The sequence below is a fragment of the Nestor notabilis genome, unplaced genomic scaffold (assembly GCF_000696875.1).
Source record: "Nestor notabilis isolate BGI_N333 unplaced genomic scaffold, ASM69687v1 scaffold18977, whole genome shotgun sequence".
Classification (NCBI taxonomy): domain Eukaryota; kingdom Metazoa; phylum Chordata; class Aves; order Psittaciformes; family Psittacidae; genus Nestor; species Nestor notabilis.
Window position 1 is genome coordinate 1 of NW_009935500.1, and position 19,436 is coordinate 19,436.

At 43.8% G+C, this 19,436-nt stretch overlaps 1 protein-coding gene across 1 annotated transcript in view; it reads left to right on the forward strand.

The window, feature by feature from the left end:
• Nucleotides 1–3,274: 3,274 nt before the first annotated feature.
• Nucleotides 3,275–19,436, forward strand: part of RALGAPA2 (Ral GTPase activating protein, alpha subunit 2 (catalytic)) — a gene marked incomplete at both ends in the record, with an annotated part of 55,926 nt that continues 39,764 nt past the window's right edge. Inside the window, 4 exon segments of the mRNA XM_010017886.1 lie at nucleotides 3,275–3,394; nucleotides 7,415–7,525; nucleotides 8,161–8,210; nucleotides 18,735–18,792. Coding sequence (XP_010016188.1) covers nucleotides 3,275–3,394; nucleotides 7,415–7,525; nucleotides 8,161–8,210; nucleotides 18,735–18,792 — 339 coding nt within the window.

A 19,436-nucleotide genomic window follows, 5' to 3' on the forward strand; every position in this document is an offset into this window, starting at 1 on the left:
AGTGCGCCTCGATCCGTTCACTACCGCTGTCTGGGCGCTGGGCGGCTGTTGTCCTCAGACAAAAGTAAAACTAAGTAGTAAAAGCTTCACAGGCAGCCCCCGCTGAAGGTGCCCGTTCCTGCCTTGAGTTACCGCAGCTTTCCCCAAGCTCCCTTCGCAGTGTTGGGGAGCTCCGTGCGCTTCTCTGTAGGAAGGCAGCAGCCCACGTCCTTCCCAAGTGACAGGGGCTGATGCAGAAGGTTATTGGTGTGTTTTGCTGCTCCTGGCTTTGGAAACTTGGGTTGCTTGTGTCGAAATACTTGTGCTGCAGCATTGTTGTTTGGGTACAAAACAGTGCCTACATGTATTATTTCCTGCATGGTTCTTTGGAAGAGCCGTTGGTAGGAACTCTCTTCTTGTCAACAACATGTTGACAACTTGTCCTTCTTTCTTGCTCCCTCTCTAAGAGCTGCTTTTCTGGAGCCAGGCTGAGAGAGCTGGGCTGGGACAGCCGGAGAAGAGAAGGCTCCTGAAGGGGACACCTTAGAGCAGCTCCAGGGCCTAAAGGGGCTCCAGGAGACCTGGAGAGGGGCTTTGGACAAGGGATGGAGGGACAGGACAAGGGGAATGGCTTGAACCTGCCTGAGGGGAGATTGAGATGAGCTCTGAGGCAGAAGCTCTTCCCTGTGAGGGTGCTGAGGTGCTGGCACAGGGTGCCCAGAGAAGCTGTGGCTGCCCCATCCCTGGCAGTGTTCAAGGGCAGGTTGGACACAGGGGCTTGGAGCAACCTGCTCTAGTGGAAGGTGTCCCTGCCCATGGCAGGGGTTGGAGCTGGAGGAGCTTTAAGGTCCTTTAAACCCAAACCTGTCCTGGGATTCGATGATTTCAGCTGTGAGAAATGAGTTGCTAAGATTTGGGTGGCCTCGTGTTCTCTGTTACACAGCAAAGTGCAGCAGGAGTATGCTCTTAAGAGCTTTTGTGCACTGTCCCTGTTCAGGAGACTTGGTGGCAGTGTTAGTTTATCTCTTTTTAGATTGTTCTTCTCAGTAAGAAGGAGGAGAAAATGATCTGATTTGTACTTGTGGTGTTCTGTAATCATTGTTTAGTTTGCAGTTAGGTTTGCATGTGTGTAACAGCCGCAAAGACATTGTGTTATGGGCTGTGAGAAGCAAGTGTCTGGAGGGGAGGGCCTGAGGTTAGTGGCTTGTTAGGGGAGAGCAGGAGGCAGCGAGGCCTGCACTGAGGAGCCTCACTGTGGGCAGCGTGGGCTCATCCGCAGTGCTCGAGATGGAGCTCCAGATTAAAAGATTTCATCTGTGACGAGAGAAAACACACAAAAGAAGTTTTGAATGTTCTGTAACAAGTCAAGGAGCTTTCATGGTGAGAACACTGAGTGCGATCCTGAGAAGAGCAGTGATTATCTCCCTTGGGGTGGGCCCTTTGAGAAAGCTGTACTGAGTGTGGAAGTGAATGAGTGAAGCAAAAGTAAAGGCTATCACAGTTCAGCTTGTTACAGGCATCTTGCTGACTTTTTGGGGATGTGTTTCTTGCACATATGAGTAATCATCACCCTGGTTTAAAGGTGTTATTCCTCTGGGATCTGCTGCATCTAAGTAGTGAATATGAACCCCAGGTTTCTGTGGGTGATCGATGAGGGGACAAGTGCTGGACAGATCTGTAAGTGGTCTGGAGTCATGCTCTGAAAGTGGCCAGGTCTTGCTCATCTTCTGAACAGCAATACATGCAGGCTTGACATGCCTGGACCAGAGATACTTAATATTCCCAATGTGGCCTCACAAGCGGAGCAGTTCTGACCACTGTGGTGGTGGGACACAGAGGGTCACGTGTTGGAGTCCCTCAGCACCTGCAGTCTTCATGTTGTTTGTGAACAGCATTGAACCTTTGGTTTGGAGTCAGCTCTGAGTGAAGGGTCTGTGGCTGCTCTGGGTATAAATTCCTCCTATCCTGTATGTACAGGATTTCCACAGTTGGCAATCTGGTGGTCAGTTTTGTGTTGATTTCTCTCTGAGGACCAAATGTGTATATGATAATTTACTTTTTTATTTATTTATTTTTTAGTGGTATTTAAGTGTCTAAGGGCAGGACTTTGGAAAGTCAGGAGCATGTACCTTACCTCTGCGTTATGATGTGCCTTTTAACTGTGTATGCCTTATTACTCATGTGCTTTGCAAGCAATAGTGAAAAAATGGCAAGTTTCAGTGTAAAAAAGGTTGGGAAGCTCCTTGTTGCTGAGATGAGGTTTAGAACACTTTGTGAAAGCATCCTGAGAAAGATGCTCTGAGAGACCGGAGTGCGAGCTCACAGAGCTTGTGTGTTGTCCTGCTCCACAGCCCCATGAAAGTAAAGGGACTTGGAGAAATACGAAATACAGCAACTTGGGTTAATGTTCCCCTTTCAGCCTCTTGGAGGGACACCACTAGGTTAAGATGAAACACATGTGGCTCTTGGTGATACCATCCTAAGGAGCGTGGTGTTTTGTGTGCCCGTGCAGGACAGAAGGTTGTCAGGCTATGGTGACAGACCTGACATGTGGAACAAATGGGAAATACACCCATTAGCGTGACGAAATTAACTGATGTCCCCAAGCAGATGGAACAGAAGGTGAAAGCAGTGCCTGGTGCTTTCTGTAAAGATACTGACAACCCAGTTAGTAAGGGGGGGGGGGGGGGGAAAAAAAAAAAGTAGCCTTTCTTCCAGGAGGTAGTGACCTGATGTTTTGATTAAACTTACTGAACAATGGCTTCAAGTGAAGCTGTTACCAGAGCCGGAGGGCTGGGCAGTGGATTAGGGGCTTGCTGGCTGCAGTGCTGTGATGTGACAGCTGGCTGTCTCATAGGGGATGTGGTTTATTGCAGGGGCTGTGTGAAAGCAGGCTCTGGTCCTGTTCCCGATCTCTGCCTTTGAGAACATCAATGTAAACACTTCAGATAACATGGGAGAGGCTTTTTAAAGATAGTATCTTCAGAGATCTTGTTGCAAGTGTTATGTTTTTTGGTATTGTTCAGCACAGAGAATGGAGCGACTCATGGTAAGGACCCCTCCTGTGTTTAAAGCAAACCCAGCTTTTGGTATAAAGTCTCAAAAAGAGTTGGATGTTTCTTTCTCTTTCTCTCCCCCCTGCATTGTGGCACTCCTTGTGCTGGCCAGGGCTAGGAATCTGTGTGTCTTCGTGTCCTCCCACCCCAGTCATTTCACTCCCTGTCCCCAACTGCTTGGCTCAGGCCATAGTGGCACATGTTCTCAAAATAACTGCCCTGTTCTTGTGTTTCCGTAGGAGGTGCCATCCTCTATTCCTTTGTTGGCTTTAAATCACAGGAATTAATCTGTAAACAAAATGACAGTTATTCTTCTGAGATCCTGCTGACGCAGGAGGATAGGAATCAGAGAGAAGATGGTATAATAGGGGAGGGATGAGGAGGAGGAATGTGTATTTCCATAAATAAGGGTTTGTGTGAGCACCAGGATCAGTAACACCCAGTTTGATGGCTTCAGGTCCCTTAGCTACCATCTGCTTGTCTAGTACCCAAACTGAAAGAAAAGATTCCATTTACGTTTGTGTTGCTGTAACATCTCTCAAGTCTGATGCCCTTCAGGATCTGAGCTCCTGCTTCCTGAGGGCAGTCTCTACCTGCGTGGCCATGCAAAGCACTCACTGGAATCACAGTGTTGTTCTTAAGTACATGTTCTCTAGTGTTAGGGAAACGACCAGGAAAATTCCTTTAGTGTTATTACTATAAAGACAAACTGGCTTTCAGAACTTTGGTAAAATTAGTAGGTACTTTTTTCCCCGGATACAGTGTCAATGGTGTGGTCTTTTTAGGAAAGACTTGAAATACACTGGTTTTATAAATGGTGGTGTGACAAGTTTGCCTCTTTCACAGTGATCTGGCCATAAATGAAGCCCTCTGCACTGTTTCCCAGATTAGTGTCTGTGGGACATAATTTAGCATAAAAATGTATCTTTGTTTTCTAAAACTTTGTTTCTGTGTCTGTTCATGGGTAAAAATAGTCTTTTTCTCTTTTTTAAGCATCTCAATGTTTTCTCCTCAGGTACAACGGCCGTGTTCAGTCTAATGTCTTTGCATGGCTTAGTGTATTTCCTTTGAGTTTTTCTTCTGGTTCCAAGAATTGCTCTGTCATGACACGGTATCTTTTATGAGTAATGGTGTAGTAGGAACAACAGCTACTCTCTGCTGTGCAGAGTAATTTACGTGATGTCACTCTCTGCTCATGCAGAAAACGGGTATGTTTTTATTTCATGAAGGTTCTGAGCCTTTTCTGTGTGGTTGTTGTTACTCTTCCCAGCTTCAGAGTGTGATTTCCTGACGGCTTTAAGGCTGGAGAGCGTGTTGGTGTGTAGGTTGTCTCTGTGAACAGACTCTGGTGCTCTAGGTTGTCCACCACCATACACATGATGCTGAGAAACAAGAAAAAGTGGGCACTTCCCCAGAGCGCTGGTGAATTCGCTGCGAGCTGCCTGGGAGGGGGACGATGCTGAAGCTGAATTACGGGGCTTGAATTTTTTTGTACTGAATAATGTTAAGGGTGATAACGTTGTTTTGAAAGTAGCAGCAGTTTGGTGCAGTTGCCAAGCCCAAGAACAAGATACTGAAGGAGAGCAGTGGGATTTTCCAGTTATGGCACTGGCTTAGGAGAGGTTTTCATTTAGAGAAAGAAGTGACCGCTTCCAGCCTTCCGGCTGAGTTTAGAACAGCTGTTTTCCTTAGGTTTCGTGTGAAATTGGAGGTGTTCAATTATTGTAGAGATTGTTCTAATTAGAGGGGGTTTAGTAATGGGTGTTTCCATGCTGACATACCTTTTTGAAGGTAAATTCTGTTTGTAGTTTCTGAGGCAAGAGCAGTAATAAAAGTTTATAATTAACTGGGGTATGACTACACCGTTGTCTCTTCATCTGTTTTAGTTCTAAAGTATTTGAGCGAAAGAAAGCCCTCCAGGACTGAGAGAACTTTGTATGAATAACATGAAGTCAAAGGACTTTGGAAGTTCATGGAATGAAGGGAGGATATTGACTACTTAAGTGACTGCAGCAAAACTTGGTAGTTAACAGAAAAAGAAAAGTTCTGGCTTGCTAAGGACAGGATGATCATCCCCTCGGATTTAGTCATATGAGAAGGGTAATGAGAGCTTGGCAAGAAACTCAGATTCTTATTCAGTGGTACCTGGATAGTTTGTTTCCCTAAACTTTCAGCTTCAGTAAGGCAAGTAACGGTGACTTGCACTTACGTTATGAGCCAACAGCTCCATGTTTTATGTGGAAGAAATATCATGCACACCCTCATGAACGTTGCTGTAAAAGCTGTAAAATGTCAATGGGAAGCATCAGCTAATGGATCACCTGTCCTTGTTTGGGGAATGCCATTAGCTTATATGTGGGTTTGGAAAGGCACTATGTATCTGATGGCTGGCCGTGTTTGCCAGCTTGCTCAGAGCTCTGCATTCACTAGGTGGCTGGTTCCAGCAGTAGTAACCTGAGAGCTACTTATGAGTAAATATAAAAATATTACCTAATACCTGCAATTCAATCCCAGCCCTGCAGTTTGATTTCCTTGGATGCTTCTAAATTCTTCAGTCAATATGATTTCCCAAAAGTCAGTGTTTTATCTTATTATATGATAAATAGTGCATGAAACTTTCAATGATGTTTCCATTTGGAAAGCAGAAGAATGAGCCTTACCCTGCCACAAGTTGAACATATATATAGTAGTGAGCCAAGTGGCTGTCTCAGGCCTCCTGCCAACTTTCCATGAGCCCTCTTGAGAAGCACTGTCTTGTCCTGGTCTGTGTTGGTTTAGCTGGCAAAGCTAAAACCTCTGCCCTCCTGTGCCCACTGGAGCAGGGAGAAGCACTTGTGCACACTGTGGCTTTCCATTGCTCCTCACCATGAACATGTGTGATGGAGTAGTATAGGAATTGTGTTTTCTTAATGTATGCAGCAGATACAGAATTTGGGAGTGAAATGCCCAAGAAAGCTCTGTCTTTGAGCAATGGAATTATTGGATGTGTGGCTTATTCCTTATGGTTTGGATATTAAGTTTTAGTTGAAGTGGGCAGTAGTATCAAGATGACAACTTGCATGCAGATTTCAATAGATCTTATTTTCTGAGTGAATATCAACTCTGAGGTAGTGGATGGGAGTGTTGTTGCTGGGTGCTTCTAATGTAAGAGAAGGTTTTCCTGCACACCTTGCGAGGGAACGTGAGGAGCACCATGGTTCAGCAAGACAGGGCTGTAGTGCTCCAGTGCCTCCTGACAGCAGAGCAACACATGAGTCACCTCTAGAGAAAAGGAGAATTTGCTTTTTTTGATCAGGCAGTTCCTTTCTCCTCCTTTCACAGCTTAAAGGGAAAGTTTCCTTTTTGTTCAGCTCTTAATGACCTCATCCCTTCATGTGAAGTCCTTGTAAATGGAAGCCTTGTTTTCTTCTAGAGTTGTATTTAACAGAACGCATTCAGAGAGGGGAATAATTGCACTTAGCTCACAAATTCGAGACCAGTAGCTTGTAGGAAACAGATACCATGTAAAAGAGTTTCCATGCACTGCTTCTTTCTGTAGCGCAAGCAACCAGGCAAAGCCTTACTACCAAAAAGGTATTAATTAAGAACACCCCACCCCCCCCCATTGTACAAGACTAAAGTCATTCTTTCTTCTGCGGTTGTGTGATATTTTTGGGTTGTGTTGCAATTGCTTTGTCTTGATTAATGAATGAGTTTCTTGAGAAGTGAAACTTCAGTGAGAAGCCGTGTTGTTAATAATTCCTGCCCTTTATCTTCTTACTTCTAGGTGGAATCATCTAACTTTTCTTGACCAAATCAGTTACAATAAAGAGCAGATGACGTTAAAGTGTGATTTGCAAGTGTCAGGTTTAGAAAACATTAGATTTTTTTTTTTTCTGCTTAATAAATAAGCTTATTTCTAATGTCAGACCCAAGCTGAGGCTCAGGAAAGGGAGCACGCTTGGCTTTCTATGATTTTTAAATGAATTGGAAATTCACTGTTTTCTGCATTGATCTGCTTGTCAGGTAAAGAGCTGGGTTTGCAATTTGCAGACAGGAATCTTAGCTGGTGTTTGCCTTTTGCCCCAGTACCTGCTTGTTGTAATGACACAGTAGCCCTTAGGTTGATAGCCAAGACACAGCCCATCTCTTTTCTTTTTCTGTTACGGAAGCTCAGTGGAGCTCAGCCACATGGCAAACTTTCATCAGTGAAGTGCAAATGGAAATGTCCTTATTTTACTTGCAAGGATGGAACCACAGTTTGGTATAGAATATCCAATGAACTCACTAAAATGGTTTTGTTTTGCATTTATTTCATTCTCTAAAACTCAATTTTCATGAAGACAACAATTTTCAGCTTTGTGATTTTGTGTAATGACTCCGTTTGTTCCTCTTTTCAGATATTGTGGATGGAAGTGACCTGAAGCAATTCTTCGAGAACAATTATTCTCAAATTTATTTTGTATTCTATGAAAACTTCATAACACTGGAAAATAGCTTGAAACAAAAAGGTAAGTTTTAGAGGTTTGCCAGCAATTGCTGAGTCAGTTTTCCCCAACTGTTCTCAAGAGCACTCCGATAGAGCTTATCTAGTGATTATCTAGTCACAGTTACCTCTATTTGCATTCATGGTTTCGTGCAGTACAGTATTAGTATTAATCATGTTAATTTTATGGTAGCAGAGAGATGAGCATGGAAATTGCTCTGAAATGTCATAACTGAAAAGAATTCTAAATACATTTTTATGGTGAAGTGTCACTTCAGCTCAAGAATCAGTCTTGTGCATTTACATACATGTCCTCTTGTCTTGTTCTGAAGTGCTGAAGCCTTCATCCTGCAGTTAAGCAGATGTCTGTTCAGCTCAAGCACTGTCAGAGATGTACAGACCAAGCGCAGTGTTGGAGCTCTGTTGGCAGGAATAGCCATTTGCTTGGAGATGAGCACTGTGACAGCAGACTCCAGTGGTCCCTCACTCGGATTTGAGAGAGAGGAGCACTGAAGTCTGGGAGCATCTTGCTCTTTTGGTATTAAAGATGAATAAAATAAGCAGAGTGCAACATCTTTGACTTCAGTTGAGTAATAGTGTGATTTTGCCATCTGTTTCATACCTTGTGTTTATGGCAAACTATTGCTTTCTGCCTTGCAGGGAATAAATCACAAAGGGAGGAGCTGGACTCCATTCTCTTTCTTTTTGAAGTAAGTTTTCCATTCCATGAAACTACTTTTTATTTTAAATCTCACTGTCATTATATGCTCACTTAGACCTTTACAATGAGAGGTGAAACCAGATGTCAGTGAAGCTGACAGTAGGTGTCTGTGACTATACAGGGTAGGAGGCAGAGGAGAACTAGAGGGGGGTGTTAAATTTGCAGATACAATGACAGTAAACAATTTATTATGCAGTGGGAATACTGGTTGAATGAATATCCAGAGTTACAAGATGTTATCAAAATTACTCGAAAATGTTACAGTAATATACCTGTCCTGAGGATGAACTCTTTGGAAGTGTCCTGGCTTCTCTCAGTAGAACTCAGGAGAAAGTGATCAGTAGTTGCACATCCTCTGTTAGGCTAAAGCTTTCAAATTAGTCTTTTCCTTTTTTCTTTTAATTTCTTGCTTCTGTGTCTTATGGAGAGTGAGTTCAAAACAACAGTTCTGCTCCCCTGTGCTCTGTCAGTGTGAAGTTCAGTGTCTGCTTATGTTGAATGTCTCACAGCAGGAGTTTGAGCTCTGCTCTTTTCACATGGAGGCATCTGTTATGACTGCAGTATTTGGTTTTGCAGCACAAGGAAAACAAAAAGGATAAGAGTTGCAACTACTGCATAGCAGTTTGAGCTGAGTGTGTGAAATGTGAATTTAACTTTCTTTTAAATGAATTAATGTTCAGAATGTAATTTGTTAAAGAGGAGAATCCTTTCCCCCAGAAGCATACGCTTCCCAACGCTGGCGCTCACAGTGTCTGCAGTGTCTAGAGAGGAAATGTTAGCCAGTTAACTTTGGCAGAATCAAATCTGGATGTCTTTAAAGAAGAGTAGACTGTGATAGATCATTTTCTGAGGGACCTCTATAATTTAGAGTAATTACCTAAATATATTTGGGTGTGAGGAAACATCACTGGACCAGATGAAAGCCTGACATATAAAATGTTTTACAAACACAGAGCAGAAGCCTCAGCACAAGCTTTGCCTGTCTGAAGTCAGGACCAGTGGTACCTTTAGGGGTTTTGGTTTGGATTTTTTTAACAATCCATTAGGTAAATTATTGGCAGGATTTCTTTCTTAAGGGTAAATACACACATCTCCTATTGATGTCTTTTTGTTAATCCATCTGCTAACTTTTTACTTGAGTCTTGCATCACAGAAGTGTTAATCTTTCCTTATACTGTGGGTTATTTTTTGGTAGAGGTGTTAGGAAAAAACCCCAAACTTTCAATGGGACTCTAGAAATTGAAGTTAAAATGAAGGTTATATGTTCTGAACTCTTTTTCTTCCCTCTAGAAATAGAAAAAAATTCATTGCATTAATGTATAGCTTGTAGTTACAATAATATTTATGCTGACAAGAAGAATGCTTGCTTCATATTACAGCATGCTGTAATATGAAAAATAGCCATGAAAACGATGACACGAAGTGCTGGATTTTTGTGGTCTCATCTCCTAACTTTTATGAGGTAACCAGTTCATCTCTGACTCGCTCCTCTGACTACCAGGCTGCATTTTCCCACTGAAATCTAAAATCGAATCATGTTTTCTGCTACTTATGATATTAATAAAAGAGTCTGCTTTAGTCTTTGAATGGGGCAGTGTCAAAGATCAGGAGCTCACACATCTGCTAGTGCCGTATTTGGGGCAGGAGAAACTCTTCTTCCCTCTCCTTCCCACCCCGGTGGAGAAGGTAAGGCTGTATCTCCTGAGCAGGGCTCTGCAGCTTAATGGGAGCTCATTAATGCACTTGCTCTGTGTCTGGAACAAGTAATTAAATTTCTGTGGCTGTGTCATTGAATGGCAAAGAGCTGATGGTTACTCACCCGCTTGAAGTGAACACAGGTGCATTCCTGGGTCCTGAAACCCAGCGTGCTGAGAACTGCCTGTTTAATGCTGCTTAGAAACATCAGGAGAATGCTCTGTGTGAGGAAAAGACAGATCCAGAGTTATATGAGAACACGGTGTTGCTTTGGGTCCCACTTGAGAGGAATTATGTTACAGCCTGGTCATCGAGAGCCCTGGGGAACAAGTTCTGTCAGATACGTGTGTGGATTTTGGAGGGATCACTTCATGGTGCTTATCTGCTGAAGTAAGTTTGCAATCCATTTGTAACACTTGCTCACTTGTAAGAGAACAGCTCTTTAGAGGGCCTTTTAACACACCGACCAAGAGTATGTCAGCCTGAGCATGGGACAGGAGAAAATGTAAATGCCGGGAAATGAAACATTCATATTGCAATCCATAGGAAACCCAACTAGTGGATTGTAAAACTGCCCATGTTTCATCTGGTGGCAGCTGAGCCGGAGGGTTCCTGGAGTTTCCTTCTAATTGGCTAAATAGGTAATTACTGAGGATTAACAGCGTCTGAATCCAGGAGCTGGGGGTTACCGCTTTGAAAATCAGTAACAGTATTTACCGAAGGAGCTGACTCCTGCCTGTCCTGGTGGCTCGGTGGGTGTCCTGCTGCTGTTCTTCAGTGACACCTAGTGTGGATGGGAGGTAAAAGTAACAAATGCCTTTTCCAGCAATCCTCTGAAAACTAAGTTGACTTGATTGTAGTTTGTTGAAGACTTAGTTTTACACATCAGCTGCACAGCTTGGCCACTCAACAGTAACATCAAACAGAATATTAAAGAAGAAATATTAATCAAAAGGGAGTAACATGAAAGGTTAACAGTTCATTTTGTGAAGTACTTTGTAATATTAATTGTAACAAAGTTCTTAGATCTAATTTTGTGTTCTCTAAGTTGCTTTGGCCTTGTCTTCTGCCAAACAGATATTCATGAAATGATAGTGACTGTAATTAGCTCTATTATTTTTCCCTGTATCACCTCAAAGACCAAAATGATGTGAGAACTGAATTTGCCTGTTCTCTGGTGAGGCCTAGATACTTACAGACTGGTAGTGCATGTTCAGAACGTGTTGGTAGTGTTTCCTGTATCACTGTTCTCTCGGATCCGAGAGCACTGCTTGTTACACTGAGTCCTGTGTCACAGGACTCACAAAAAGTGCACTGCAGCTCTGCAAGGTTTCTGGGTCCCATGGAAGTTCTGTGCCATCATTTGATTGTGAAAGCTTGGGTTTATTTTAGTTATAAAGGCTTTTTTCCTATAGCATCAGGTACCGATTCCTCTGACGCTGCATTCTTTTTGCACTGGTAATGCACTAAGAGCAGGTTGATGGTTTGATACAATACACAGATCAATTTCTTTCCATTCTCTATGATTATGTGTTAGGGTTAAGCACAACCATGTCTCTCGTGCCGATGCAGCATTCATTGCACTGATGTAACATGCTGGCCATATGAAATAGTTTATTCTTATCATTTCAGATGCACTTTCTAACCCAGTAAAGCTTCCCAAAGTCACAATAGCTGCTGTCGTTGCTAGAAGTGTCTCAGGTCCTGTCAGCGTAGCTCAGGTCTGTGCTGAGTGTATGTAGCTGGGATGATGCGTTGGGTGCCCCCACCTCCCCCAGGGGTGTGTACACAGAAAGCCTCTGGGCAGGGATTGCTTTGCTTGTTAATTTTGTAGCAGTGCATATTAATGTAACATTAATTGCACTTATGTTTCACAGCTCCTTATTTACAGAAGCATACTGTGGTTTTCATATAGCCTGTACACAAACTTTGGTTTTGCTGTAAGCTCTTAATTGCTTAAGTCCATGTTTCTTGTGGAACTTGTGGTTTCTTGAAAGAAGGTGAGAGTGAGGCCAGGCACAGGGTAAGCACAGCTTCTTAAAGGATCTGCAGAATTACAGCCCTGGTGTAACTCATACTGGCCTTGCTGTGACTGTGCTTCTAGACGATTTGCCAAGCGCCGCCTGCCCCGGTACGGCTTCCGCCCTGCTGCAGTGAGCCGAGGCTGGCAGGGGTGCTAAACCTGCACAGAGCTGTCTGCTCTGACCTCCTGTACAAGCTCAGCAGCAAAATGCTGATGTAGCCTTCCCAGCAATGTGGTGCATCCCGCCCGTACCCAGCAGGTGGATGTGAACTGGCACATGAATGTGCCGACAGCCTCTGCAGTGCTGGCATTACGCACACTCGGGTTCACGCTCTGCTTTGGCTTCTGTACAGCACGGAGCGTTTTCCCAGAGCTGATCATCAATAACTGTTGGAACTTGCCCAATATACTTTGAGCTCTTTGCTCTGTAGCAGCAGCTACTGGTCTCAGTATAGTGAGGCGCCCTTAGAAGCACATCTAAATGATAAACTACAAATGGCCACATACTCGGAGGACTAAGATGTGGTATAAATCCACTGCAGCACGGGTTGGTCTGCTGTCAGAATGGGAATGTAACAACTACAGAAGCAGCCTGAGTTTATTACTGCAGATGTGCACAAGTTACTTGTTCTGCAAATGGTGGTGTTAATTCTGTACAGGTTAGTAATTGGCTGTAATCCGTTAGGAGCCCTTTGGAAAGGTAGATTCAGACCAGACGCAGTACATACGCCACATGTGTCGGAGGAACACCGGCTGTGGTGTGGGTGACCAGGCAGGGCTCTGCACTGAACAGCTCAGGAGCATACACTGCTTTGTAGCATTGCCCAGTAATGCATGTAAACATCATTTAAAATGTACAACCAGTTCATTCTGCATCGAGATTACTGTGGATATTTTAAATAGTAGATTCCTCCACCGCGTTGTAGGTCTGCTTTAGACAGACTCCTATGTGAATTAGCAATAGTGGTTAAGCAGCTTAAAGCAAATCTCAAAGCCAGTGGTGATTTTTAGCAGGTCATTTTCAATGCCATACACCCTGTGTCAGTGACACCTTCACTGCTTTCACATTCATCATTCTTTAAAAAGCACTTTAGTACTGTGATGCTATTTTTTATGAATGTGCAAAAGGCTGTTCTATATCTGCAGCACTTTCTTGGGCTGGTTTGCTTATCTGAGGCTGTTGCTCCTAATTACTTCCTTCATTTAGAATAAAACTGAGTAAAATTGAATTCTGTTGAAATAAATTGTGTATTGAAAGCGGCCAATGTGAAAAGTACTTGTAAAATTCTTTACAAGGAATAATCAAGTCAGGTTATTGTTGATTTCTTATTGCCACAGGTCCTGGTTTCTCATTTCTTGGGGTTATCCCTTCTATTTAGCTTTTCCCATTTATTTAACTTTCTTGTTACTATTTGCATTTTCCTCATGTCTGTGCAGTTCAGTGGCTTAATTTCCCCATCTGCAGGTTATCTTACACTTGAAATCAAATTACCATTAAGAGTTGCAGCTTTAAATTCAGGTTATAGGCTCTGGTACAGCTTTTCAGTTGATTCCCGGTGCCTCCTGTGATTACCAGTTCCACTGCTTAACCCTGAGTCTCACACATTTGGCTGGGTGATTCTCAAGCTCAGTAGAGTACAAAGGGCTTATTTGTTTATAGCAATAAAATTACTTACAGCTCTTCTTTCCTACATGTAGAAAATTACTTTTTGAACCATCCACAATTTCTTCTACCATAATTCTGATTGGTTCATCTATTGCTGCTCATTAAATGACATTGTTGTTACTCTTTCAGCATTCTCCTGTACATTCTAACTATGTTTCATGTGTTTGACTTCAGAGATCCTGCTGTTTGATGCTGTGCCTAAGGCAAGAGTATCCTGTGTGCTTTGGGCAGATGTTTTCCCTCAACAATAACTGTAAATAATTTATTATTGCAATAAATGGAGTATCCCTTCATGTAGACTGAGGTGCTGCAGGCACACAAACATCAGGCTCTTGGCTTCACCTAAATCAGCGAATAGTAGCTGGAAAATTTCTGAATTACTGCAGGTTTTAGTAGCTGAACAATGAAACTCTTGTGGAGGTACCACTGAGCAGCACTTGAGCAGAGGGGTATGGGAGCTCGTCTGCATTTGACTTGGCTTAAAGCAGCTCCACCTGCCACTGACTACTAGAAACTCCTTATTGTGTCCAGGTTGTATCAAAAAAAAGAAGGTAATTTTTGAATCAGAAGTCATTCTCCTGGAATTAACATTACTGTGACTCTGCCATTGACATTGCCTCTGAGAGCATGTTCAATCAGCAAGAACGGTTGTGTTGGCCGGTGTTTAATAAGAGGCTGCATGGCAAGTTACCGAGCTCTGGGACTCTATCATCCACCTGTCGTCCCACCTCTGTGTAAGTTCAAGGGGAAACATCCAGGCTGTAGGGGTCTTCGGTGTGATTTGGGACCAGCCTCAGCCTGCCCTGTCTCTGCAGCAGGGCAGCACAGCACACTGTGATGGGCATGAAGCCACCAGTCATGGTTTGGCTCAGCAAAGCTGGCAAAATAACAGACCTTTCCAAAGGAGTTGCAGGATTGGTTAAGTCAGAGTCAATCTGTGGAAATACAAACCCTGGTATCTTTTGTTTTACTTTGATAAAAGAGAGAGAGATATCTTTCAAAAAGCAGCATCCTGTGTAAACTAAGATTTAAACTGAACATTATTCCTAGTCATGCAGGAAGTCCTGAAGAAAAAGAACTATGGATAATCAGTTAAAAGAACTGACAGATACCCTGATGTGTTGATCAGTAGTAATACCTAATTTCTATTTCAAGTGTGCTATAATGGATTACCATATAGATGCAGCAAAGCACTAAGCATTAACTAGATCTATGTGTTTTCTGAAAAAGCAATATTATTTCACACTGTGGGGTTTCTTAAAATATTTCTTGTTAGTCTGCTGTGAAACCAGAACCAGGAGTCAATGGCCGGTGTGGATTCACAGCGGTGCTGCTCCAGCTCTAGGCTGGAGTGGAAGCAACTGTCATTTGTTTTGTAGGAAGAGCAGGATGTGTGTTTAGAACACCAGGGGTTGGGAGGGCATAGAAAATGCTGTTGGAAATGAGATGTTGGCAGGGCAACAGCTGGAGCTTGCTCACTATGTCCATGCTCCCCTGTCACGCTGTGACACCACCTGAGGCTGGTACTCCTGTACACATGGGAAATTCCTGCTTAAAACTTGTTCTAGCTGTTACTTTGAATTCACAAGTTTTATTTAATAGTGTAGAGTTGTAACCAGGATAACTTGTTTTGCATTGCAGGAGAGAGTGTGGGCTCTGAATTCAGGTTCTTCCTATTGGTGCTGATGTGCTGCAAAGCTTTGCTGTCTTCACTGGGAGGTGCAGGCAGTGCAACCTGGTTACTGTGGGAGCACAGGCAGGTGATTAACCACATCTTTGCATTGTTTCAAAGTGCATCATACGTATACCATTCCTGGGTTTTACATGCTGAAACAGAGCAGCATGGGAAATGACTGAAGTGTCTCAATTTTTGCTGATGAAAACATTTTGGGGTATGGAAGCATTCCTTAGATGGGAACCTCTGTCCTCTTACTATCTATTTCAACCCTTGAATTGTTTTGATGCAGTCACCTGAGAAGGGTGTTTGACTGTGTTTTATGAAGAACACCCCCCCATAAGCATGTTCTTCCTTCCCCAGCCCTGCCAGCTTCATGCAGTTCAGTTGAGCTTGTTGTTCCTGGGGGTGGTTGTACTCCACAACAGCATTTGTTTTCCAGTTTTTCGCTGGGCACAACCCACAGTTCACTAACACTTGGATATGCAAGTTGTTACTAAGTTCTTTTTCAGAATGAGTCTTTATTATGCAGCTTTGCCACTTTACCATCTTACAACTTGTCCTAGCTCACTACCTGGACGTGACCTTTGTGTTCAGGTGTAGGTGACCGTGTGTGACCCAGAGGATGTTCATGCTGTGCTGCTGGGGCTCTGCACTGTGCAGCACGGGGCAGTGAAACCCGGCTTCCCTCAGTGTGCTGTTTCTGGAGTGACTGCTGGTTAGTTACTGTGAGCTGAACCAGCTGGGATGTGTAACGGCAAAACTGCCCCCGGAACACAGCTGAAGCTCTTGGAATTACGTATGGGTTCTTCTGGCAGCTTGGGATAGCTTCCTTGTCATCAGATCGCTTTCACAAACTTTCTTTCCTAGCACAGGAGCATGCCATGCCGCTGTTCACATCTAGTGAAGCAGACACGTTTTCCAAATACAGTTTTTGTTTTACAGTAAGGAATTTTACTGTGACATCCGAGGTAACTGAGACGTGGTTTCACTGGTAGGATTGCCAGATTTTTACAAGCTCCTGGTAAAACATTCTGATACAGAAGTGGCAGTTGAGTTTTTGGAAGTTTAATACAATTGCTTCTCAGAAGTGAGTGTTTTGAAATAAGTGAGAAAGGATTTATATACAAAGACAAGCTGAAGGTACCTCATTCATGTGGTCTGTGAAAGGAAGCTGGTTTTGCTCTAATGGTCTGTTCTTCTTATAATGGCTTAAACAATGGAAACAAAATGTATGTGGTTTTGACCAGTTTTCTGTGACAAATGTGAAGACATTGGAAGGTTTCTCCCTGCAGTGTGTTCTGATGCTTGAATCCAGTCAGATTTTGCTGCCAGTTTGTCATAGGGTTTTGTTTAATGGAGCCCTTCCTCTTGTGTTACGGGCTCTGATGTGTGCTGGGGTTCAGACTGAACCCTGCATGCAGAGTACCACCACTCTTGCAGTGACTTGAAGTGTTCGGGATTCAGGCAGAAGCTCCTTTCTGCCCTGTGCCGAGTTCAGTAAAGCTGAACTCAGTCAGAAATGGGCTGGAGAAGTGGTGGGCTGCAAGTATTTCAGTATTTAGATGGATAATGATAATTCTCTGTCTGTGGATCCTGCAGTCTGGTTGGCAGAAGCGTGGCCCCTTCATACCAGGTAAAGCCCCAGTGCGACTCATGGCCTCATTTTTAGCCTGTCAGAGCCTTCATCCCAAGCGCATTCTGCTGCCCATGGATGGGGAGCCAGACCTCTGGCCACTCGCCCCGCTCCTGCAGTCCCTGCTCCACAGTGCCATGGAGGTGAAACAAAACACACCACAGCATGGAAGGGACAGGCCCCATTTCTGCTGCAGGTAAACCTTTAGAAAGGCCAAATGCTACTGGAGATCGTGTGCCTGGTGACGGTGTAAAGAAGGCCAGGCTGTCGGTGGGACCCGAGGTCTAGTTCCCCAAGTCTATGGACGTGCTGTGACTGCCATCCTCCACCATGGAGAAAGGAATGCTCCATTTCCAGAAAGAGTCTTTTGAGTGTTGTACATCATTTCTGAGGTGGTGTCAAAATAAACAAGTCTGTCCTATCCCATCTCTGGAGCAGCTGTTTCCAGCAGCAGTACTGATTCATGTGTTGGCTGCCTCTGTTGCCAGTGCTGGCTTTCTTGGCTGTGATGCTTTACTTCCTCTTGTGAGCTTTTATGTGCAGAAGACCCACAAATGGGTCACCATTGCTTAAATGACCTGTCATTCATTTGCATCCTGCATGGAGTATTTCTGGAAACTTAACAGTGCTTTGTTGCTCAGAACTTTGTTCCAGTGATGCTGTTTGGTAATAACAAGGAGCTCTGTTAGTCATTTGTAGCATTGTTTAATCTCATTTCCAAAAGCAGGTGTTGAAAGCTAGTTTTCCATTTGAATGTATCTTCTTAATTTCATGTTTCAATGGCTGGAAAGGTGTGAGATCAGATGTGTTTTTCTGTGGGATCCTGTGAAGCCATGTTCGTTCTCTCATTGTTTTTGAGAGCTGAGCAGCAGTGAGTTCCTGGCCCTGTGCTACTAGGGGTGCCAACCCTAGTCTGTACTGCTAATATGGTAAGAAAGAAGAAAACAGGGGCAAGCCTGCTAACTGAAAGTCCTTTTAAAAGTCATATTTACCCAGGTAAGACCCTGGATAGTTTTGATTTGTCCGGATTATTTAATAGCATTGCCATCCACTAAACTGACAAAGAGCATTTGGTAGCCCCAGCTGTTCTTTACAACCAAGATGATATGGCTCTGTTCAGGAAAGCACTCAGGAATGTGCTTAAACTGCGTTGCTTGTGGTGCCCTGCAGGTAATGGAACTGAGGGGGAGTGGGTTTGACCACAGACTTTCTCCCTGTTTGATCTGCCTCTGGTTCAATCGGTCCAAACCTACAGAGGCCACTCGTGCTGTTCCACAGAAGAGCTTCCCTGAGCGCTGCCAGTGAATGAACTGAGTCCAGCTTTGTGCAGCCTGGTTCCGCTCCCCAGCTGAAGCACATCACTCGCTGCAGAGATCAGCACAGCGCTGTTCAGAGCCCCTAACCTGGGGAGAGGCAGACCTGAGCCCCAGGAGCTCAGGATCTGGGCTGTATCGACCCAGCCATTACCAGTCACTTCAGGGGGAGTGTAACCCAAAGGGAGCTGCTTAGAAATCTGCAGCTTCCTCATTGGAAAGCAGTTTATATTCGGGAACACCAGGTTTTGGAAGGTGATGGGAAATGGAAAGCAGTTCATGACAGTGTCATGGTGTTTATTCAGGACCATTCCAGGTATCTTTCTCTCTTATAAGACAGTAAAGTAATGGGCAAGAGTTATGCTATGATACATGTTTGCTTTCTATTGTGTTCTCAATGTATATATTGCCATTTCATTTATGTCTTGTGTATTAATTTCTCTTTATCTTCGGAATGAGCCTGTTTATTACAGAAAATGTGACTATTTAGTTTTGTTTCCTGCAGAAAATATTGCAGCTGCTACCTGAGAGGATTTTTTATCGATGGCATTTTCGCAGTATAGGTAAGAAGGAATAGTTTAAAACTTCTAGTTGAATAAAATCAGTGTTTTCTGTAGTCACTTCTGGTTCTGCAGGTCCTGCTAACCACAGACTCCCATAGTATTCCCATACAAATAGTAATTACACAAGACTTGCACCTGAAAAATCTTGAAGCATATGGAAAATGCTTTTACCTGCTGTAAGAGCTCTGTGTGTGTTCCTTGGTTTGTGTGTGTTTGGTTGCCTGCTTCACTTTGATTTTGCACAGATGCCTTTTAAATTTTATGTTCTTGGATTTACCTGGGTCCTGTTCCCTTTCTTCTCTTTCACATGCTGGAAGCTGTTGAGAGGATGGGAGTCATAAACCATCACACCTTTCCTAATTAGGTCTCCCTTCGTGTTCACAGACTAACACTAAAGTTAAGATTGAGGAGGGTTGTGGAATCTCTATATTATGATGGTCTTTGGCAAGTGACCGTGGGTGAGATGCCTGTACGGACTGGATGCACTAAGTGCGGCTCTGTGCTCACGGTGGGGGCTGTGCCGGACTTGACCCTTGCCACCTCCTGGAAGCTCATTCTGTAAAACCCAGGCTGTGAACCGCGCACTGCTTGGTAGTCAGGCACAGGCTTTTGCTGAACACGGGGCCAAGCATAGGGGCGGCGCA